The 21,916-nt window shown below is 48.0% G+C and overlaps 2 protein-coding genes across 7 annotated transcripts in view; one reads left to right on the forward strand and one right to left on the reverse strand.

Moving 5' to 3' along the window:
* Positions 1–668: 668 nt before the first annotated feature.
* On the reverse strand, positions 669–13,244 carry LINS1 (lines homolog 1). Of its 4 annotated transcripts, none has more exons than XM_059678289.1 (8): positions 13,109–13,223; positions 12,094–12,336; positions 9,726–10,215; positions 9,536–9,625; positions 8,108–8,249; positions 6,876–7,466; positions 5,174–5,345; positions 670–3,507 (listed from the first exon to the last, which is right to left on the reverse strand). In XM_059678289.1, exons 2-8 carry the CDS (start codon positions 12,114–12,116, stop codon positions 2,622–2,624), a joined length of 2,394 nt encoding a protein of 797 aa, XP_059534272.1. In that variant the 5' UTR covers positions 12,117–12,336; positions 13,109–13,223; the 3' UTR covers positions 670–2,621. The 4 variants fall into 4 exon arrangements, with proteins under 4 accessions (XP_059534275.1, XP_059534272.1, XP_059534273.1 ...); XM_059678290.1 differs by having other exon boundaries at positions 12,094–12,145; positions 13,109–13,126; XM_059678291.1 differs by lacking the exon at positions 12,094–12,336 and having other exon boundaries at positions 13,109–13,244.
* Positions 13,245–13,518: 274 nt separating this feature from the next.
* The window catches only part of ASB7 (ankyrin repeat and SOCS box containing 7), a 31,932-nt gene continuing 23,534 nt past the window's right edge, over positions 13,519–21,916 (forward strand). For 2 of the 3 annotated variants that reach the window (XM_059678293.1, XM_059678295.1), the window contains exons 1-2: positions 13,519–14,022; positions 14,244–14,342. The gene's annotated coding sequence lies outside the window, so the exon portion shown is untranslated. The remainder of the gene's footprint in view (positions 14,023–14,243; positions 14,343–21,916) is intronic. The other variant, XM_059678294.1, reaches the window with a different exon arrangement.

Here is a 21,916-nt window from a genome sequence, read left to right on the forward strand (position 1 = left end):
TCAGTGTTGCAAATGGCATGCTGCTGTGTGTGTGAGCGCAGCCTCCCACGGTGGGTATGTCACGGCTGACCTGCCATGAATGGAATGACACATCTTCCTTAACAGGGGCCTTGCCATCCTCTACAACAGACTATTATTAAAGAACTAAATAAGCACCACTGTTCATTTACTTTTTAAAAAACACATATTTTTATTGATTTCAAAGAGGGAGAGGGAGAGAAACATCAATGATGAGAGATTGTCATTAATCAGGGGCCTCCTGCACACCCCACACTGGGGATCGAGCCTGCAACCCAGGCGTGTGCCCTGACTGGGAATCGAACCACAGCCTTCTGGTTCATAGGTCGATGCTTAACCACTGAGCGACACCAGCTGGGCTGTTCTTTGCCTTTTGACAGTGCTGTTAAGAGCAATGTGTCTGGTGGGATTCCAATGGCTTTTCTCTCTTCATGCTTTCTTTTCAATGCAAGTACAGCCCGGCCAGTGTGGCTCTGTGGTTAAGCAAGGACTTAGGAACCAGGAAGTCAGGGTTTCATTCTCGGTCAAGGCACAAGCCCGGGTTGCGGGCTCGATCCCCAGCAGGGGGCGTGCAGAAGGTGGCTGATCTATGATTCTCTCTCATCATTGATGTTTCTCTCTCTCCCTCTCCCTTCCTCTCCGAAGTCAATAAGAATATATTTAAATATATAGAGAGAGTGAGCTTTTTAATTAGGAGGGAATACACCGTATAAAGGCTTCTATGGCTTTGCTCAGCTCTACCTTCTTCAGAATGATCAGAAGTTAGAATTGGTTTGCTAGTGTGACCTGTGGTAGCAGTCAGAAAGGCATTTCATCAACCACAGTGTCCGAGAGGGCATTCAAATAAAGCATCACCATCTTACATAAAGGACGAGACCAATTAAAAGGTCAGTATTTAGGTCAAGTTTCCAAACACCTTGGCAGCTCAAGCCTGGTGACTGCAGCCCCCGTGTGCTCCCAGAAGAGGTGGGAGGAGTCGGACAGGCAGAACCTGAGGCCCGGTGACCTGGCCGACCTGGCCGTGGCCTTCAGTGATGGTGTGGTTTTCAGCCTTTCTGTCACTCAAAAATTCCCAGTATTCAGAGAACAGACAGAAGTTGAAAACCGCTGTCTTTCTGTGCTTTCCTCCTCCCCTGTGGATCCAACTAAAATTGCTCTCCCAGCCCTGGCTGGTGTGGCTCAGTGGATAGAGCACCGGCCCATGGACTGAAGGGTTCCAGGTTTAATTCCGGTTGGGGGTACATGCCTCGGTTGCAGGCTCCATCCCCGGCCCGGGCCCTGGTCAGGGGTGTGCTGGAGGCAACCAATCCATGTATCTCTCTCACATCGATGTTTCTCTCTCTGTGCTGTGTGAAAATATCCTCGGGTGAGGAGTAAAAAAATAAATCCTTAAAGAGGGAGCCCTTCGTATTTACTCAGCATCTGTCATGTGCTCAGAGTGGGACTGACAGGATGCTATTCACTAGGGACAATGGAAAGAGCTTGGCAAACAGACTGTTCACGCATGACTAAAATATAATGTCGAATGATGTGTCAAATCCTACAATACAGGAAAGAGCACACAGTGAGTACGATTTAATGGTTCAAAACAGACGGGGGAGGCCACAGTCGGTTTGGCTCAGTGGATAGAGCATTGGCCCACGGACTGAAGGATCCCGGGTTCGATTCCAGCCGAGGGCATATACCTCACTCGCAGGCTCAATCCCTGGCCTTGGTCAGTGTGAGTGCAGGAGGCAACCAGTCGATGTGTGTCTCTCTCTCTCTCTCACATCGATGTTTCTCTCTCTGTCTCTCCCCATCTCTTCCACTCTTCCTAAAAATCAATGGAAAAATATCCTCGGGTGAGAATTAACAAAATAGATGAGGGAGGCTTCCCAGATCCAACATGTAAGATGGGGCGTGATGGAGGAATATATACGTAAGAAAATCAAGGTGACGCTGCTCAGACATGGGTGGGGGAGGACCGCGGGTGAGAGCAGCAGGTTGGGGCCCATTGCACAAGGCCCTGCATAACCTGTTTGAGTCTGACAAACAGCCTGTCTGTCAGTGTCACCATCCCAGCACACGCGGAGGGCAGGTGACAATGCGGAGAGGTTTAATCGTGGAAATGCAGCGACGTGACCATTATTGAAAAAAATAATTTAGAACACGCTTCCAAATAATGTTGACGAAGCCAGACACCAAAGAACACATATGCCTGGGTTCCATTTGTAGAAAAGGCAAAACCAGGCAATGTTTATCTACATTCTCTCCATTTAGGATAGAGCTACCTTTATGGCCATGTACCAGAGGGAGGGAGAGGGAGAGAGCGAGAGAAACATCAATGATGAGAGAGGATCACTGATCCACTGCCTCCTGCACGCCCCCTACTGGGGATCGAGCCTGCAAGGTGGGCCTGTGCCCGACTGGGAATGGAACCGCGACCTCTTGGTTCATACGTCCACACGAGCGGGCTGGCCTCGCTACATCTTTGTAAGTCACCAGGCTGCCTCTAATTGGCCAAAAGAAAAGCCTTCATTTAGAAAAGGCTTCGGAGGTTTTCTCTTTTCCTAGCACCTCATTCAGGCAAAACAAACAGTTCCTGGAAGTAAAATGCCACCGTTTCACAGAGGGTTCGTGCTTTTATTACAAATTGCCTCGATCTGTTTTAACAACCTCAAAAGGGCAGTCGGGTTATAGGGGAAAAGGTTTTTCTTCTGCAAACGGGAAATGGCAGCTTGCAGCTCTTGGAAACACTTTACTGTTCGGTAAGACGTTCCCACTTCACAGCCAACGTTCCTTGGGGCTTCATCGCAATCCACAGAGAAAGGAGTATCGGATTCTTTCGGAACCGTAGGCCCGGACTGAAGCTCCGAGCTCAGTTCTTTCTTACCTCTCCCTGTCCCCACTGTGTCCTGAATTTTCTCCGTGGCGTCTTGGTGTGCAGATGTCTGCTTACTATTTGCTGAGCACAGGTCTGGGGGTTCAACTTCGGAGTCATCGGAGGTGTCGTAATCTACCAGGCTCTGAGCGGCTGGCGGGGACGCCCGACAGCCAGCCTGGGGCATGGCGTGGCTCTCCCGGGAGATCGCGGCCTGGTTCGGTGGTTCCGGGGAAGCCTCCGACACCCAGGAGACACAGGCCTGCGCGCTCCTGTGACTGCCAGGGGCAGCCAGCGGCCTGCATTCTGTGTGGTTGCTGCTTGTGTCTTGGACAAGTGAGGCGATGCGACCACAAGTATTTCTGCTATCGGTACATTCGGTTACATCAAAGTACTTGCAAATGGTGAAAAATGCATCCCAGTCTTTGGGCAGTAATTTTAAGTATCGGACAAAATATTCCAGGAAGCAGGTTTCGGATGAAATCAAAAAGTCGAGAAGAACGGTAGAATCAAACCCTATATTTTTTAAAAAGAATAAAAAAATGCAGTGCGGGTTATAGCCGTTTTCGTGCGTGTGCTGGTTCCACGTTTCTTTTTCTTGGGCCAAGTTTTGAGCAGCTTCATACTCTCTGAAAATAAAGATAATGGAGACCCCAGATTAATGACCTTTTACAAAAATAAGTTCTGGTAGGTATAATTCACATGCAATAATTCACCTCCCAGATTACAGTGTAATCCATGCACTATTTTAAAAGAAAAAATTTAAGCCAAACTCTTTCTCCACAAACTCTATATTAACCCAACTCAATAAAATAAACCAGGGGTCCTCAAACTACGGCCCGCGGGCCACATGCAAATACAAATATTGTATTTGTTCCCGTTTTGTTTTTTCACTTCAAAATAAGATATGTGCAGTCTGCATAGGAATTTGTTCACAGTTTTTTTTAAAACTATAGTCCGGCCCTCCAACGGTCTGAGGGACAGTGAACTGGCCCCCTGTTTAAAAAGTTTGAGGACCCCTGAAATAAACAAAACCCACTGACTTTGGTAGTTCTAGTTTTTGTCGGCCCGACGACAAGTACCGTCTTCCAATCCTTGACATCAGACTTCTTCATTCCCACCCGTAACTCCTAATCCCACATGGTAAGGTGGGTAAGGCGGAGCTGGACCCTACCCTCCTCCCTTCCTTCTACCCTCTCCTGACCCTGGTGGACATGTGACCCAGACTGACCAATCTGCTCTCCCCTGGGACTTGTGCTGGAGTTGTTAAAGATTATTTATAACTGGAAGGCTGCTGTAAGTCTGACATTGCTAGTGGCCCTGCCTAAGGATGATTTCAGAGGTGAGATGTAATCAACCTGCCGGCGTGGCTCAGTGGTTGAGCATCGACCCATGTACCAAGGGGTCACCAGTTCGATTCCCAGTCAGGGCACATGCCCGGGTTGTTGGCTCGATCCCCAGTAAGGGGTGTGCAGGAGGCAGCCAATCCATGATTCTCTCTCATCATTGGTGTTTCTCTCTCTCTCTCTCTCCCCCCCCATCTCTCTTCCTCTCTGAAATGAACAAAAAATATATATTTAAAAATAAATATAGCAGAAGCAGAACTAGTGGACAAAGTCATCAGTTACTAGCTTCCTAACCAATTACAGAGATGTGCCACAAGAAGGTATTTCCTCAGCCCAGCTGTTTCAATAAAGCAGAAATAGGATCAGTATACAATGTCATCAGTGACGTGACTTCATAATCCATTTCACAGAGCTGCCTCAGGATGGCATCAGCCCCAGTTCAACTGGGTATAAAAATGAAAACTTTCCCAACCAATTAATAAATACTAAAAAAAGAAAGAACATGAAAACTCAGAATAGCAGCTCCTTCGATGACTTACAAGTTTCTATTCACCTTTACAAAGGCAAGCATCACCTTATAGAAGCTCCACATAGAAAAGTTATACTTCAAAGAGCTCTTAACCAAATCAGTGAGATTAAGATTTAGACCCAGGCAGCACAGAGATGGAGGCCAAACCAGTGCTCCGTTTGCTAAGCCCAGGCTAGTTGTGCTAACCTAGGTTGCCTCGCCAACCACCTCTTCTAATGAGAACTAACATGTAATCTCGTTTTCATGCAGGGCAGACTTAAAGGAAGGAACTGGCTCTCACAAGGAAACCACAAGATTGTTAGGGAATTTTTTTTTTCCCCTCCTAATGATGGAAAGTACACAATAGGGCCAGCACCGTATTAAAGATGTTCTCTGCTTTCCTGGCATGGAGTGAGTGCAATGAGTTGACAATATACCGACCTGGTGAGCTTGAGGTAGATGCCCATGGATGCTTTGGCAGCCTCCAGCATGTCATCATCTTGCTCTATGAAGACCCTAGACAGCCACTCGCAGGGGTTGTGTGCCTGCACGGACGGCTGGAGGTGAGGCTGTAGGAAGGTCAGTAGCTCAGACATGTACCTCTGCAAATCACCTTCAAAATATGAACATTTCAAAGTGTGGGCAACGGTTCACAAATACATTCATAGCTTGCCTAGGTTTACACATAATGACAGCGTCTGGAGTGCTTTAAAAAGGCATTGTTATGGCCCCGGCGGCATGGCTCAGCAATCCCCAGTAGGGGGCAGGAAGGAGGCAGCCAATCCATGATTCTCTCTTATCATTGATGTTTCTCTCTCTCTCCCTCTCCATGCCTCTCTGAAATCAATAAAAAATATTTTTTTCAAAGAAGACATTAAATATATATGTACATATTGTTACCAATAATTTACATTAGTAGATATATCACACTCAAAATGTCTACAAGTTAGGGAATTGAGCTTTAGGGGGTAAAAAGTGACTGATCAATAGAATACCGTTAAAATGGACAGTCAGACTGTTCATGAATTCTTGCTAAAAGCACATAAATGAATGAATGGGCAGCAGACAACAGAAATCATCGAATGCCACAGCTGTTACTAGTGGCAAGAATGCAAGGAAACAAAACGAATTTTGCTTTCAAAATAACAAACTTGTTTTTGGTTATTTGAAGCATTAAAAGACAGTACTACTATTAAGCACAAAACTCAAACGGGTTTGGGAAATTTGAAGTGCAATTTAGAACTCTGAATTATGTAACATATGCCACCTAGTGTTATAAATTATAACTGCACACAATTATAACTCATATACCAGTACAGCTGATGTCCAAAGCAATTCAGGGAAGTCACTGCTTACAAGCCAAACCTTTCACTAACACTATACGCTGCTTGTTTAGAGATGTTTGCTCTTCATTTTTCTCAAATGAAAAGGAGGACATGTCTTCCCAACACCTACACTGAACATCATACGCTACATGGCTGTCTTGGGACTCCACATCCTGGAAATTACATGCAACAATTTCTTCATCAATATAACTTTTCACAGATTAGTTTCCATTCTATTCATAATTATCAATAATCTACATGAGTAGATATGTCAGTTTTATAAAGGAGAATATGAAAATGCTACAAATACCCATGTATCAGTTAACTTACATCACTTACTTTGCACTGACATAACACCACCTACTCTTTAAAAAACTTAGTAATTATAACAATTAGGCTTAGCCCACAAAATGTTGATGTTCCTGAAGGTAATTCTAATTTTTTTAAGAATATCTGATAAATTATTACTAGGATTACATGTAGCTTAAATTAATAGACTTATAGTTCTGAGATTTGATAATTTGAATAATATTACTTCAGGAAGTAATTACCCATTACTTCACATACAAAAGGAGTTAGGAGACCAGCTGGTGTGGCTCAGTGGTTGAGAGTCAACCTATGAACCAGGAGATCACAGTTCAATTCCCCGTCGGGGGACACGCCTGGATTGCGGGCTCCATTCCCAGTAGGCCGCGTGAGTGCAGGAGGCAGCCGATCCATGATTCTCTCTCATCACTGATGTTTCTCTCTCTCTCTTCATCTCCCTTCCTCTCTGAAATCAATAATATATATATTAAAAAAGGAGTCAGAAGAATTACCTTCCATTTCCTTGGCTGAAGCACACTTTTGAATCTTGATTTCTAAGGATTTAATAACAAGCAAGCTCGCGGCTCTAAGGATCACGTGATCTGGACCAGGGGGCCGCTCACATCCAGGCTGAACCTCACCGCCTGCAAAGCAGGAAGGTTTTCCGTGGACAGACAGCGTCCTCAATAAGCCCAAATCCACAGCTTGCAAAACAGCAGCAGCTAAAGCCGCCATGTCCCCCTCCAAATGCCGATCCGGCAGCGCCGGGGCGGCGACAGCCCCGCGGCAGAGGTCTTCACCCGCTTTCCAGAGAAGGCACTTTTTGAGGAATATGACGAACTTCCTTTTGACGAAAGCCTGCACGGGCCAGGTGATGACCTCCAGCACACAGGACGGTTTCAAAAATAAAATCCTCTGGCAGGTGAAGTGCAGGTCCCGGTGGGTTCTGGAAGCGATGAGGAGTTCAAGCAGCTCCAGGACACCCAGCAAGGTGTTTGCTAAGTGACAGGTGCCCGGGGGGCCGTCGAGAGGCTGAGAAAAGAAGGAGTTGTAAAAGACTTCAAAGGGAGCGTCCAAAGGAGTCAGGAGCTGCTGTAGGAGCTCTGCAATTACAAAAAAGGTAGCTATGAACAACGGGAAAGACAAAGCCTCCTGAAAACACACGTTCACAATTCACTTTCTAGAAATGTTATCACTTTACACGGTGAACCAATGGGTTTGCTTGATCCCTACTATGAACAAACGAAGATACACAGACTAACCTTAATCCCTAAGGTCAAAGTCCACTTTACAAGTAACCATAGCACCAGACTATTTTAATTTTTAATAACAATGAAAAAGCTTTTAATTTTTTTTTTTAAGGTATCCTTCTCTGGCCGGTGTGGCTCAGTGGTTGAGCATCGACCTATGAACCAGGAGGTCACAGTTTGATTCCCGGTCAAGACACATGTTCAAGTTACGGGCCCGATCTCCAGTCGGGGGCGTGCAGAAGGCAGCCGATCCATGATTCTCTCTCCTCATTGACGTTTCTCTCTCTCTCCCTCTCCCTTCCTCTCTGAAATCAATAAAAATATATATATTTTTAAAAAGGTACCCTCAATCAAAAAATATGGGGCGAGATTCTTTAATTTTTCATACGTGAAAACAGATCAGATGTTGTAAAATAAGTTTTACTCTTTTTATAAATGTAATTCCTCTTGGGAGCAAGATAATGACAGTCGTTTACGGGGGATATAATTCGTACCTGATTTTTGTGAACATGTATCTTTAAAGATTTCTTTTATTACAGCAGTAAGAGTCCAGAGGCAGTAAACTACCTTATCACTTTCAGAGTGTTCAGAAAGATTTTTTTGGCAAAAAGCAATCCAGGAATTACTTAATGTTATCTACAAGACAGAAAATTTTAAAAAGCGGTAAGTTAAAATATAAGTAGAGGCCCGGTGCATGAAAATGATGCATGGGTAGGGTCCCTAGGCCTGGCCGATGAGGGCCTTTCAGCTGCCAGCCTGGGCCTCCCTTCATTCCATGCCGCCCCCTGGTGGTTAGTACACGTCATAGCAAGTGATCGGTCTCCCAGTTGGTCGCCTGGTTGAACTTCCGCAGGGAAAATTTGCATAGTGGGCTTTTATATATATTAATATTGTCCTTACAATTACAAATCACCTATTGCACACAATACGACTCTATACAACAAAGTTTTAAGAAAGTATGATAATATTTGTTAAAAATAGGACACACACACACACACACACAAAAAAAAAAAACAGAAAAAAAAAATAGAACACAAATATCCTAATATTCTTTAAGCCAAAAAATTCAGTATGTCATAGGTATAAAGGATCAAAAGGGAACATGAAAATATCAGCAGTGGTTCTCTCCAAGTGGTGAAAGGTGTACATTTGATTTTGTTCTTTATACTTTTTCTCATTTCTCAAAATTTTCTAATGCAAATACCTGCCATTTTGTATTCAGGGGGAAAAAAAAGTCATTTTCAGAAAGGAGCAAGCATTTACAGCTGAAAGTCAGTAGGTGCTGAGGTTTGTTTGGTAACTAATTCAGAGATAAGAGAAAAATCTGACGCGTTTATTCTTTTCTTCATTTTGCTGAGACTGCCCTTAGAATTCACTTACAGCAGTGGTTCTCAACCTTCCTAATGCCGCGGCCCTTTCATACAGTTCCTCATGTTGTGGTGACCCCCAATTTCATTGTTACAAATGGAATAGAATGAAAGCATAGTGATGAATCACAAAAACAATATGTAATCATATATGTGTTTTCCGATGGTCTTAGGCGACCCCTGTGAAAGGGTCGTTGGACCCCCAAAGGGGTCGCGACCCACAGGTTGAGAACCGCTGAAAGCAAACCCGTGGAGGACGGTCTTTGTTGATCTCCAGCAGGGGTTCCTCACCCCTTCCTTGGAGGGCCGGAAGGAAACCCACCTTCTCCTTTGAGAATCTGAAGTCGTGGACTCACTGACTCGAACCCCCCTTCAGGTTAAGAGTCTAATTTGTAATGAGCTACCGCATGTCGAAGACCCGAATGCTTAATGCAAGTCAGGTTATCAGGTTAGCAATCACGTGACGGATGCCACTCCTGGAAGGGGGGAACTGGGTGCCAAAGAGCGATTTTAAAGAACCTGGGAAAGAAATCATAACATGAGCTGAGGACTTACCTTTTCCCTCAGTTGGAAATACAGAAGCCACGCGAGGCATTTTGCAGCCACGTGAGACAACAACTTATCCGAGTCCTGGAACATGCAGATCTGTGGGAAAATCAATACATTTACCTACTACTGTCGAATGCTTTTAAAACTTTTTTTTTTTTAAATCTAGATCTCTAAAAATAGACAACAAATGGCTTACTAATTGGGAATCAAGGTCCGATGATTTTAAAAGAACTGCAATGATCTCTCTGTACTTCTCCTTTGCTCGGAACTCAGTCTCCACGGACAGTATCCTGGTCACCATCACCTGGATCACCGTCAACCGAAGGAGCGTTAAGTCTCGGGCACTGCTCTTCCCTGGCGCAGGCGCGACAGGAACGGTGGTCGGAAGGACAGGGGACGGCTGCCTCTGGCCCTGGTCACCGAGGGTGATTGCACGCTGGGAGGAGGCGGTCCCAGAGCCGCTGTGATCTGAACACGCTGGGCGGAGACAGCAGATGTAATCCTGGGTGTCGTTCTCCAGTGTGGCGCCCACAAGTACCTTCTTATACAACTGGTCCAAAACCTCCAAGAAATCCTTCATTTCGGCTGCCGACATCTGTCTTCCAGACAGGAAGTGGGGTGATTCCAAATGGTAAATAGGAACCTTGGAAATGCGACGGATCTCTAAGGTGTTTCTTCCACAGAACCTACAATAGGAAAAATAAAACACTTTAAAAGGATATTCTAGTGCTACAGCCCGGCCGGTGTGGCTCAGCGGTTGAGCTTGGACCTATGTAGGAACCAGGAGGTCAGGGTTCGATTCCCAGTCAGGGCACATGCCCGGGTGGCAGGCTTGACCCCAAGTGGGGGGGGGGGGGGCGTGCAGGAGGCAGCCGATTCATGATTCTCTCTCATCATTGATGTTTCTCTCTCTCTCTCTTTCCCCCTTCCTCTCTGAAATCAACAAAAATATTACTTAAAAAAAAATAAAAATAAAATGGGTCTGGTTAGACTCTCCAGAAAGTTGAGGGAGGTGGGGGAGGCCTGGGTGTCGGGGCCAAGGTGAGGGGAGGCTGGTGAGGGCGGTTAAGCACTGAGAAGGCCCAGACACCCAAAGCACAGAAGTTCCCTACATCCCTGCCGATCACCAGGGCCGTCAAAGCTGGTCAACTATGGTTTCGAGAGCACCTCCCACCCTATTTTGAAACGAGAGGTGGGGGGGGGGGGGTCGCTTCCCAACAGCATGCGAGGTGCTGGGTACCTTCCCTTTGCCCTGCTGGTTATACTCATCACCTTTCTCCCCGCCCCAATAGGCTCCAACAGGAGTTGGGGGGGGGAGGGGGGAGGCAACCCTTTCAAGTTTCAGGAACTGCTCCTACTTACCTTGGGGGGCCTAGAGCAGGTGCAGGTGCCCCATGTTCCTAGCCCCAGGCGCTCATTTTCTTAAAACAATGGAGCTCAAGTTTCACGGGCCTCAGAATCCCAAGGAAGGGGAAGGGGGGCGGGCCTTCCCCCAGGGGTTTCAGACCCAGTAGTTCCCGGACGGGGCCCAATCATTTTTATTTCTAACAAGTTTCCAGGTTCCCACTGAAGCACTGAGAATATTTAATACCTGCCGCGCTTCTGTCAATTGCCCACTTATTATAAACTCTCCTCTGTAGAACTCTGCTACAGGTCATTTTTTTTTTTTTTTAGCCTGATAATTAAGTCATAGGTAAAAGACTTCAAATGATGTGGTTAAGGCAGATCAGATTCACTGAGTGGGGGTCGATGGGGAGGGAGGGGGGCAAGAACTGGACGGGGGACTAAATTTCAATGAGCATTGACCAATCTACTTGATTTTACTGGTAAGGAATCTGACCACATTAGGCTGATATTATATCATGGCAATGCTACAGTTTTGTTTTGTGTTTTAATGGAAAACCTCTAGAAAGAAGACTTTTCTACCCTTAGTTGGTAAAATAGGGTTCTACATTTTTTTTAAAAAATATATTTTATTGATTTTTTACAAAGAGGAAGGGAGAGAGATAGAGAGTTAGAAACATCGATCAGCTGCCTCCTGCACATCTCCTGCTGGGGATGTGCCCACAACCCAGGCACATGCCCTTGACCGGAATCGAACCTGGGACCCTTCAGTCTGCAGGCGGACGCTCTATCCACTGAGCCAAACCGGTTTCGGTGGGTTCTACATTTTAAGTGCTGCTTCAGAATGAAAGGTTTCCTCATTCATTCCCCTTTCCTGTCTCCTCTCACCCCTGCCAGCAGCACTACCCAGATTTTACTGAACTGAATTCTAAATTCTATGCACGCAAACAAGGTTTGATTTTTTCAAAAAAATATATTTTTATTGAATTCAGAGAGGAAGGGAGCGGGAGAGAGATAGAAACATCAACGATGAGAGAGAATCATGCATCGGCTGCCTCCTGCATGCCCCCCACTGGGGATGGAGCCCGCAACCCGGGCATGTGCCCTTGACCAGAAATCGAACCGTGACCTCCTGGCTCATAGGTCGAAGCTCAACCGCTGAGCCACACCAGTTGGGCCAAGATTTGATTTTCAATTATTGAAAAAATACGGTTACCTACCCCACCGCAGCCGAGTACCACATGCTCAGGGATTTGAGGAACTACGGGTCCTCTACGGTGAAAACATTTATGCAGCTCAAGTAGGAGGAAGCCGATCCTCCTTTACTGAATAGTCCACGTGAAAGGTTCCCTCCTGGCTCTGGCTCTTGATAACACGCGGCTCCCTCTGCCTAGAAAGCTCTCCCGCCTTTCCTTTCGTTTTAAAAGCTTGAATATACATTTCTATGCAACAAACTGGACCACCTGCAAGAAAATAAAATCCTGGAAACACATAACCTACCTACCAAGACTGAATCATGAAGAAATAGAAAATCTGGACAGATTACTACTTCTAAGAAGATGGAACCGGTAATCAAAAACCTCCCAACACTCGGCCTGGCCGGTTTGGCTCAGTGGCTAGAGTGCCGGCCTTCGGGCCACACGGTCCCGGGTTCGATTCCGGCCCAGGGCTTGCACCTGGGTTACGGGCTCTATTGGCCTGGTGGTGGGGGGACGCGCATAAGGGAGGTGACCATTTGATGTGTCTCTCTCGCATCCATGTCACTCTCTCTAAATCAATGGGGGGGGGGGAGCGGGGGGAATATCCTCGTGTGAGAATTCACAAAAAAATTAAGTGCAAACTCCAAGAGTCAAGCGAACACAACTAGGTTGTTCACTATTGTTTCTCTAACGCCTAGGACGGTGCCCGGCCACCTGCTAAATGAATGCATGCTTGCAAACGTCTCCATCACACGTTTTTTACTCCCTTTCCCCCTTCCTTCCTGGGGAATCCGTATCCTGGGGTGGGGTGGGGGGGGGGGAGCCCTTGAAGCGTCACCATCATTACAAAGACAGGTCCCCTCTTCCGCGCAGGGCGAGGTCTGCTCAGCCTCCAGTACCGCGGCCCAAAGGATGGAGACCAGCCCAGGACCCGGCACGGGGGCGGTGGGACAAGGCGCCCCTGGGACTCCCGCCTCCCCAACCTTCAACCCTCGGGCCAGCCTCTCGGTCGGCCGCACACACGAGCTCAGTTTACCTGTCAGGGATCCTCCGCCTCCGCCATGCCAGCGCCCGCCGGCCCCCTCCGGGCCACCGTCAGGCACAGACGGCCCGAGCTGGCCCCGCCTCCCGCATGCGTAGAAGTCCTATTCGGCGTACAGCGTTTCCTAGCAACCGCTTCGAGTCCCTCCGCTAGGGGCGGGCTTTGGAAGCCACAGCGGGGAAGCCTAGAGGAGGGGGGTGAGTGAGTGCAGCCAATCGCAGACGAGTCCCAGCTTCGATGGCCACGCCTCCTCCCACTGTCGCGAATGCGCAGTCGGCTTTACGGCAGGCGAAGGGGTGGTGCCGCTAGGGATGGGGAGGAGAGGAGGAAGCGACCAGCCAATCATGCCGCCTCCTCCCGCCAGCCCTCCCTACCCCGGACTTGGTTTACGGCTCCGGGCTCTGGCTCCAGGGCGGCCGCTGATTGGCTGCTGAAGGCTTGGTCCCATCCCAGTGACCCCAAAGTGCTGGAGGGAGGGGGCGGGGGTGGCCCAGTGCAAAGTGCATCCTGAAAGCCCCCCGCCTGGTGCCCCCGCGGCTGGTCCCGAGGACCCTACCCAAGCCGAGACCTCGCTGCCCCGACAGCTCCCGTGTCCTCGCCTCGGAGCTGGGAGCCTCCGGCCCGGACCGCGGCAGCCCCTCTGATCGGAGCCTTCAGACCGGGACCCCCCCCCCCTTCCCGCCCGTCCCCGAGCCGGGACTTCCTCCCTGCACCCCTGCCCCGAGGCTGCCCCGCGGCCGGGACCGCCGCCTAGCGTCTGTGGATGCTCGCCGGGCTGGGGCCGGGAGGCTCGCAGGAGGCTCCGGAACCCCCGTGTCCGGCCCTGCCCGAGGCATTTCTTCAATGGAGAAGTTGGTGAGTGTGGAGGAGGCTGCGAGGAGGAAGCGCCGCAGCAGCTGAGGAGACAGGTAAAGTCAGTTACCTTCCCTTGAAGCCAAGGGGGCGGCTGGGAGGGAGGGAGGGAGGGGGGGAAAAATCACTGCATCTTCCTACCTGCCCTGAACCAACCTCCCTCCCTCTCTCTCTCTTTCTCTGCTCCCCTTTCTCCAAGCCCCCCCCCCCCCCACCTCCCTGCTCCTGGCCCCGGGGGCACCGCGCCTCACCTCTCTCCCTGGTTTCTGATTTCCAGGTTTGGTGTTTGGCTCCCGGAGCCTGGAAAGCAAGAGGAGGCCTGCCCACCCACCTGGGAAGTAGCCGAGAGCTTCTAGCGGTAGCATCCTCCGTGCAGGTAACCAGCCAGCCCTCCCCTGCCCTCCCCCATTGTTGATCCCCTCGGCCCCTGTCTCATTAGGCAATGACTCTGGTTTCAGGGTGGTTCCCTGGGGGGAGTGGGGGGTGCAACTGGTTCCTGAACCCCCCTCCCCCTTTGCACCGCAAAAAAAAAACACACACACACAAAACAACACACAAAAAACAACAAACCCAGAAACGCTGCTCTTTTTGCCCTGCTCCTGGGCATTTTCGTAACTTTTCCACTCCCTCGTCGTCTTTCCCACCCTTTCTCTCTGGCTGGTGTTTCTGTGTGTTGCATTCTCTTTTGGGGATGGTACCATTTTCCTTGCTCTGAGGTTCAGAGAGTTTTCTGTAGCCCTCCCCCACCCCTCACTCTCCTAAGAATTTTCCTCGATTGCTTGTTCATTCTGAATGGCTCTACTTTTTTTTTTTTTTTTAATTAAACCGCAGTTTTCTGCTTCCCCCTGATTCCTTCCTATCGCCGTCCTTCTAGCTCCACCAGAATAAAAATCCCTAACCCACCAGGGTTTGTTCGAGGAAGGTGATGGCTGGAAGTGTATGAGTTTTGGAAAATAATGTGAGTTTTTCCCTAGTAAAAAAGGGGGTCGGTGTACCTTAATGGGGTAGATTGTAGGAAAGCAAAACGCGCCCCTGAAGGTCTGATGTATTGGGAATGCTTCAGGCTTTTGTGTGTTTCTGTGGGACACATGTGGATGGGCTCTGAAGCTGTTATAAAAAGGTAAAAAAAATAATACTGGTTACACCTCCGGTTTTCTAGAACCCATAAAACGTTCCATACTAGCTCGCTATCATTTGACATTCAAGAATTTTAAAACAAAGGAATGTTTGGGCTTTCTCTTTGCCCTCTTCATAACTGAGATTTCTCCATTCAAAACCCTCACGGGTAATTTGGGAGATTGAAATGTAAGCATGTAGCCCTAGCCAGTTTGGCTCAGTGGGTAGAGCGTCGGCCTACGGACCGAAGGGTCCCGGGTTCGATTCCAGCTAAGGGCACTTACCTGGGTTGCAGGCTCAATCCCCGGCCCTGGTCGGGGTGCCTGCGGGAGGCATCCAATGGATGCGTCTCTCTCACATCAATGTTTCTCTCCGTGTCTCTCCCCCTCCCTTCCACGCTCTCTAAAAATCAATAGAAAAATATCCTCGGATATTTATCCTTGGAGGATGAACAAAACAAAACAAAAAAGAGAAGGGAAAAAAAAAGGAAAGAAATGTAAGCATCTAATTCAGGCGTCATATCTGTGCTGCTGGATTTTGTTGGTGCCTCTTAAATGTTCAGGACATTCGTGTAATTCCTAAAGAAGCGGGTATGACCAGGGAAATCATACAAGCGTCAATTCAGAAATTAGCCAAGTGAATGACTTTCCTAACATCGAGTCACGGGAATCTAAAGTGACTTGTTAATCTCAGAGTAATTTTAATATCTCAAGACTGCTGAGGGAGTTGTAGGTACCGCGGAGCCCTTAAAATAGCAGAAGTCCTCAGGAAATCTTTGATTTACTCCGTTCCACTGGACTCTCTGCCTTCCCCCAAAAGAAAGGAATGTCTGTCTTGAGTCTCCCCGCTGCCAAGACATAGCTAGAGACACTTTTAAGGGGCTCTGAGGGTTTCCATATGCTTTTGTTGTTGTTGTTGTAGTTAATCCTCACCCGAGGATATTTTCCCATTGGTTCTTAGAGAGAATGGAAGGGAGGGGGAGAGAGAAACATCTGTGTGAGAGAGACACATCGATTGGTTGCCCCGACCGCAACCAAGGTTCGAGCCCTTGCCCGGACTCGAACCCGGGACCCTTGAGTCCACAGGCTGACACTCTCTAGCCACTGAGCCACACCAGCCCTGGCCTGGTTTGCATGTTCTTGAGACCCGGAGGCAGACCCCGCCGGGGAGTGCTCGCTGCAGAATGGGATTTCGAGTCCGTGTCTGCCGGGGGCTGTCCCGTGTGAACATTCAGGGCAGCCCTTGTAAGTGTGCATAGGGTCCGGTGTGAACATTCAGGGCAGCCCTTGTAAGTGTGCATAGGGTCCGGTGTGAACATTCAGGGCAGCCCTTGTAAGTGTGCGTAGGGTCCGGTGTGAACATTCAGGGCAGCCCTTGTAAGTGTGCGTAGGGCCCGCTTCATTTCAGTGAACGCCAGGCGGAAGCCTGTGAGGTTCAAGGCCGTTTTGATGATTTCAGCGTGCGAATCACCAGAGAGATGTCTCATAATTAGGACTTGTGAAAATGTTTGAAGTATGTTTTTAAGGTAAAAATGAATGATGTGTTTTCTATTCGGGTCTTCCCTGTTCAATATTTTTTCCCCCCGCTTTAGACCCAATTCTAGCCAGGCTGGTGTGGCTTCGTGGTTGAGCATCTAGACTTTCTGCCACCCACGAAAAGGAATGTCTTTCTTGATTCTTCCAATTGCCAAGACCGAGCTAGAGATCCTTTTAAGGGGCTCTGAGGGTTTGCATATTCTTTTGTGTTTGAACTAGGAACCAGGAGGTCACGGGTTCGATTCCCGGTCAGGGCACATGCCCGGATTGTGGGCTCGATCCCCAGTAGGGGGCGTGCAGGAGGCAGCCGATCCATGATTCTCTCTCACATTGATGTCTCTCTCTCTCTTTCTCTCCCGCCTCATCCTCCCTCCCTTCCCGTCTCTCTAAAAATGAATGGGAAAAAAATATTCTCAGGGGAAGAATGAAAATGAATAAATGAATCTTTGTGTTATATGGAGCCCCAGGAGTAGGGTGGAAATATGCACACACCTTGCTTGTTTGGGAACATAAACGCTATGCGATGTTGAGTGAGATACTGACATCACACTCCTTCTACTCGATTAAGGGTTCCAGTCTTTCGATCACATCAGCAGAACTCATCCACACACATCTCGGCCATGTTGGACTTTGTAGTATTTCTGTACCCGCCTGCTCTGTTAGGACTTGCGAGCCACTGGTGGCTTGGTTTTTGTGTGTGTGTTTTCTCAGAGGCCATATTCTTGGAGTTGCTGATTTTATTTCCTTAGCAGCCTGTATCTCGGTTTACTCTGCAAAGAAATGCTTACTTTTTTTTTTTTCTTTTTTTTTTTGAGTAGCAAGCTGTTATCTTGTTTCCAGCTTGTGTGAAATCTGAAAGCGCAGCTCTGATTTGTGTCCCTTAATCAGAAAATGTGTGGACTTTTCAGTGAAAACCGCATGCAGAGAGCCATTAGTGACTAATCGTGTATGCCGACGGAAACTGGGGACATGTGGGCCAATTGGGTGCCCATTATGTAACTTTAGGCAGGTCTGAGATACATTTCGTTTTTTTTCATTTCCCGCACTCCATTGTATGGATATAGACTTTTTCTTAATTATATGAAGAAAGACGTTTTGATTTTAACTTTAATGACGTTTACTTGGCCATCCATGTGGAAATTAGATGGTAATGTTAATTAATTTATTTTTTTAATATATTTTTATTGATTTCAGAGAGGAGGGGAGAGGGAGAGAGAGAGAGAAAAACATCAGTGATGAGAGAGAATCATTGATTGGCTGCCTCCTGCACACCCCACACTGGGATCCGATCCAGCCTGCTACCCGGGCATGTGCCCTGACTGGGAATCGAACCATGACCTCTTGGTTCATAGGTCGGACACTCAACCACTGAGCTATACCAGCCGGGCTAGATGGTAACATATAATTTCTAAATATTTAGTTTTAATAAGGTCAACAGCATAAAAGCTTAGAGGCCTATATTGTTATCTTTTGGCCCCATATAGAGTAGAAAACATGCATTCATCAAATTTACACATAGCATTAACATGGGGCAACAAAATATTATATAAAAAGATACATCAGTCCCAGCCGGTGTGGCTCAGTGGTTGTGTCGACCTATAAACCAGGAGGTCATGGTTCGATTCCCGGTCAGGGCACATGCCCGGGTTACGGGCTCGATCCCCAGTAGGGGGCATGCAGGAGGCAGCCGATCAATGATTCTCTCTCACCATTGGTGTTTCAGTCTCTCTCTCCCTCTCCTTTCCTCTCTAAAATCAATACAAGCATATTTTTAAAAATAATAAGATACATCAGGGAAGTGGCTCATTTGGTATATAATTCTGAAGTCTTCCCTGTTAGTGTGTTTTTTTTCTAACTGTAAAACCTGAAATGGAATTTCTGAAGATTGCACCTTCCGAGTTTTAGTCATTCTGAGTCATCATTGATTTAAAACAATTCTCATTGTACGTTTACTTAGACACTTGCCTCCCGGCCCGTGTTCCCTTATTCCATGGGTGATTTCCATGAGCTGTCAGATTGTCAGACCTGCGCTCCTTAGAGGAAATAGACTTTTTTTTTTTCATTCTCACCTCTGGACTTCCTCTGCGGTTTGCAATGGGCACCTTTGCCCTTTAAGTTCAGTCGTCTCTATGTTTTCCTCATCTGTATACACGTGCATAGCTGAGCTCTGCTCAGGGCAAGGTCCCACAAAACAGCACCCAGATCAAATGCATTGTGTGATGCTTTGGACTGTGAGGACCTTTGGCAATAAGTCGCCGTCCTTCATAATTTAAGGGCTGCAGCTGCCAGGGATCGTGTGTGCATTGTATGTGTGTCCGTGTGTGCATGGTGTGTGAGTCGGTGTGTGCATGGTGTGTGTGTGCATGGGATGTGAGTCTGTGTGTGCATGGGATGTGTGTCCAAGTGTGCATGGTGTGTGTGTCCGTGTGTGCATGGTGTGTGTGTCCATGTCTGCATGGTGAATGTGCGTGGTATGTGAGTCCGTATGTGCATGGGATGTGAGTCCGTGTGTGCATGGTGTGTGTGCATGGGATGTGTGTCTGTGTGCATGATGTGTGAGTCTGTGTGTGCATGGTATGTGAGTCCGTGTGTGCGTGGCATGTGAGTCCGTGTGGGCATTGTGTGTGTCCATGTGTGCATGGGGTGTGAGTCCCTGTGTGTATGGTATATGTCCGTGTGTGCATGGGGTGTGTGTATGGTATGTGAGTCCGTGTGTGCGTGGTATGTGAGTCCGTGTGGGCATTGTGTGTGTCCATGTGTGCATGGGGTGTGAGTCCCTGTGTGCATGGTATATGTCCGTGTGTGCATGGTGTGTGTGTCCATGTGTGCATGGGGTGTGAGTCCCTGTGTGCATGGTATATGTTCATGTGTGCATGGGGTGTGAGTCCCTGTGTGCATGGTATGTGTCCGTGTGTGCATGGGGTGTGTGTCCATGTGTGCATGGGGTGTGAGTCCCTGTGTGCATGGTATATGTCCATGTGTGCATGGTGTGTGTGTATGGTATGTGAGTCCGTGTGTGCCTGGTATGTGAGTCCGTGTGTGTGGTATGTGAGTCCGTGTGGGCGTTGTGTGTGTCCATGTGTGCATGGGGTGTGAGTCCCTGTGTGCATGGTATATGTTCATGTGTGCATGGGGTGTGAGTCCCTGTGTGCATGGTATGTGTCCGTGTGTGCATGGTGTGTGTGTATGGTATGTGAGTCCGTGTGTGCGTGGTGTGTGTATCCGTTTATGCATTGTGTGTGTGTCCATGTGTGCATGGTATGTGTCCGTGTGTGCATGGTGTGTGTGTATGGTATGTGAGTCCGTGTGTGCGTGGTATGTGTATCCGTTTATGCATTGTGTGTGTGTCCATGTGTGCATGGTATGTGTCCGTGTGTGCATGGTATGTGTCCGCGTGTGCATGGGGTGTGAGTCCATGTGTGCATGGTATGTGTCCGCGTGTGCATGGGGTGTGAGTCCCTGTGTGCATGGGGTGTGAGTCCGTGTGTGCATGGTATGTGTCCGCGTGTGCATGGGGTGTGAGTCCATGTGTTATTCCCGGGAAGACCCCTGCATGTAAAGAGTGCTTTGGGTTTAGACCTACGGCTGTTGTTGATAGTGGTTGGTGCTGTCAGAAAAGGGGGGAAAACGATGTGCCATTTCCAGAATCACGTGGTTCCTGTTAAGTAGGCAGAGCTGCCTAAGCGAGTTCCAGCCGGGGCCACAGGAGTGGCCGGGCCTGATAGCGGGCCCAGCTCACGGCGGGCGCTCAGGAGGCCTTCCTTCTCTGGTGGGAGGTGCCCATTCGGGATTACCACAAGTTGTTGTTGTTCATGCCTCTTTCTTATTGAAAGAAACCAGTTAGGTACTTCATCCTTAACACAAAGCCTTTTCTTTTTTTTTCTTTTTTAATATATTTTCATTGATTTCAGAGAGGAAGGGAGGACAGAGAGAGAGAGAGAAACATCCATGATGAGAATCACGGCTCGGCTGCCTCCTGCACGCCCCCTACTGGGGATGGAGCCTGCAACCGGACACGTGCCCTGACCGGAAATGGAACTGTGACCTCCTGGTTCATAGGTCGATGCTCAACCACTGAGCCACACCCGCCAGGCCAGATCCCTTTTCTTTGAGTTGTAGGGGGAATTTTTTCAGAGTTCATATAAGGAAGCTGGCAAGACTGTTGTTAATCTTTTACTCACTTGGGTGTGTGCATAAAGGAATGACAGCCTCACAGTGACTCACGTGGTGCCTTTTGGGCGTATGAAGAGCCGGCATATAAAGTCATGATGTCCTTTTCCTTGTCACGGATTCCATTTTGGCTCTGGCCACCTGCTGTATTGAATGCACACATTTTCTCATCTTTCTTAATCCTGTTTGGGGAAAAAACAAGTGACTAACAGTGTCAGTTAAAAAGTAATTCAGGCCAAAACCGGTTTGGCTCAGTGGACAGAGCGTCGGCTTGCGGACTGAAAGGTCCCAGGTTCGATTCCGGTCAGGGGCATGTACCTGGGTTGCGGGCACATCCCCAGTGGGAGATGTGCAGGAGGCAGCTGATCGATGTTTCTCTCTCATCGATGTTTCTAACTCTCTATCTCTCTCCCTTCCTCTCTGTAAAAAATCAATAAAATATATTTATAAAAAAAAAAAAAAAAAAGTAATTCAGGCCCTAGCCAGTTTGGCTCAGTGGTTAGAGGGTAACCCCAAGGACTGAAGGGTCCCAGGTTCTGTTCGGGTCCGGGGCACATACCTCAGTTGCAGGCTCGATCCCTGGTCCCAGTTGGGGCGAGTGTGGGAGGCAGCCAATCCATGTGTCTCTAGTGCATCTATATTTCTCTCTCTCTTGTCTTTCCCCCTCCCTTCCACTCTCTCGGAAAATCAGTGGAGGAAAAAATACCCTCAGGTGAGGATTAACAACAACAACAACAAAAATAACTGCCCAGCCGGGTGGCTCAGCTGATTGGAGCTTTCTCTTGTGCATCGAAGGGTTACGGGTTTGATTACTGGTCACGGCACGTACCTAGGTTGTGGGTTCAATCCCCGGTCGGGACCGTATGGGAGGCAATTGAACCATGTTTTTCTCTCTCTCTCTCTCTAAAATTAATAAAACATATCCTGGGTTGAGGATTTAAAAAAAGTAATTCAAATAAGGCAAGTCTGAAAATATATTCTGAATAGAGCAAATGTGTGATTTATTATTTTCTTTATTCTTTTTCCAAAAATACCCTGCCTCTTTAGGGGGGGAAATAATCCTGAAAAATAAGTGATTTTGTACCTGGGGGGAGGTGAACGGGGGGTCTCAAGGTCAAGCTCTGTCTCT

The sequence above is a fragment of the Myotis daubentonii genome, chromosome 21 (assembly GCF_963259705.1).
Source record: "Myotis daubentonii chromosome 21, mMyoDau2.1, whole genome shotgun sequence".
Taxonomy (NCBI): Eukaryota; Metazoa; Chordata; class Mammalia; order Chiroptera; family Vespertilionidae; genus Myotis; species Myotis daubentonii.

Excerpts from the sequence above, each read along its gene's own strand:
- LINS1 (XM_059678289.1), bottom strand. The coding sequence starts at position 12,116 with ATGTGGTACTCGGCTGCGGTGGG. Across the intron at positions 7,467-8,107 it reads TACATGTTCACAAAAATCAG|AGCTCCTACAGCAGCTCCTG; the intron begins GTACGAATTATA and ends TTGTAATTGCAG. Across the intron at positions 3,508-5,173 it reads ATCTACCTCAAGCTCACCAG|AGAGTATGAAGCTGCTCAAA; the intron begins GTCGGTATATTG and ends CTTTATTTTCAG.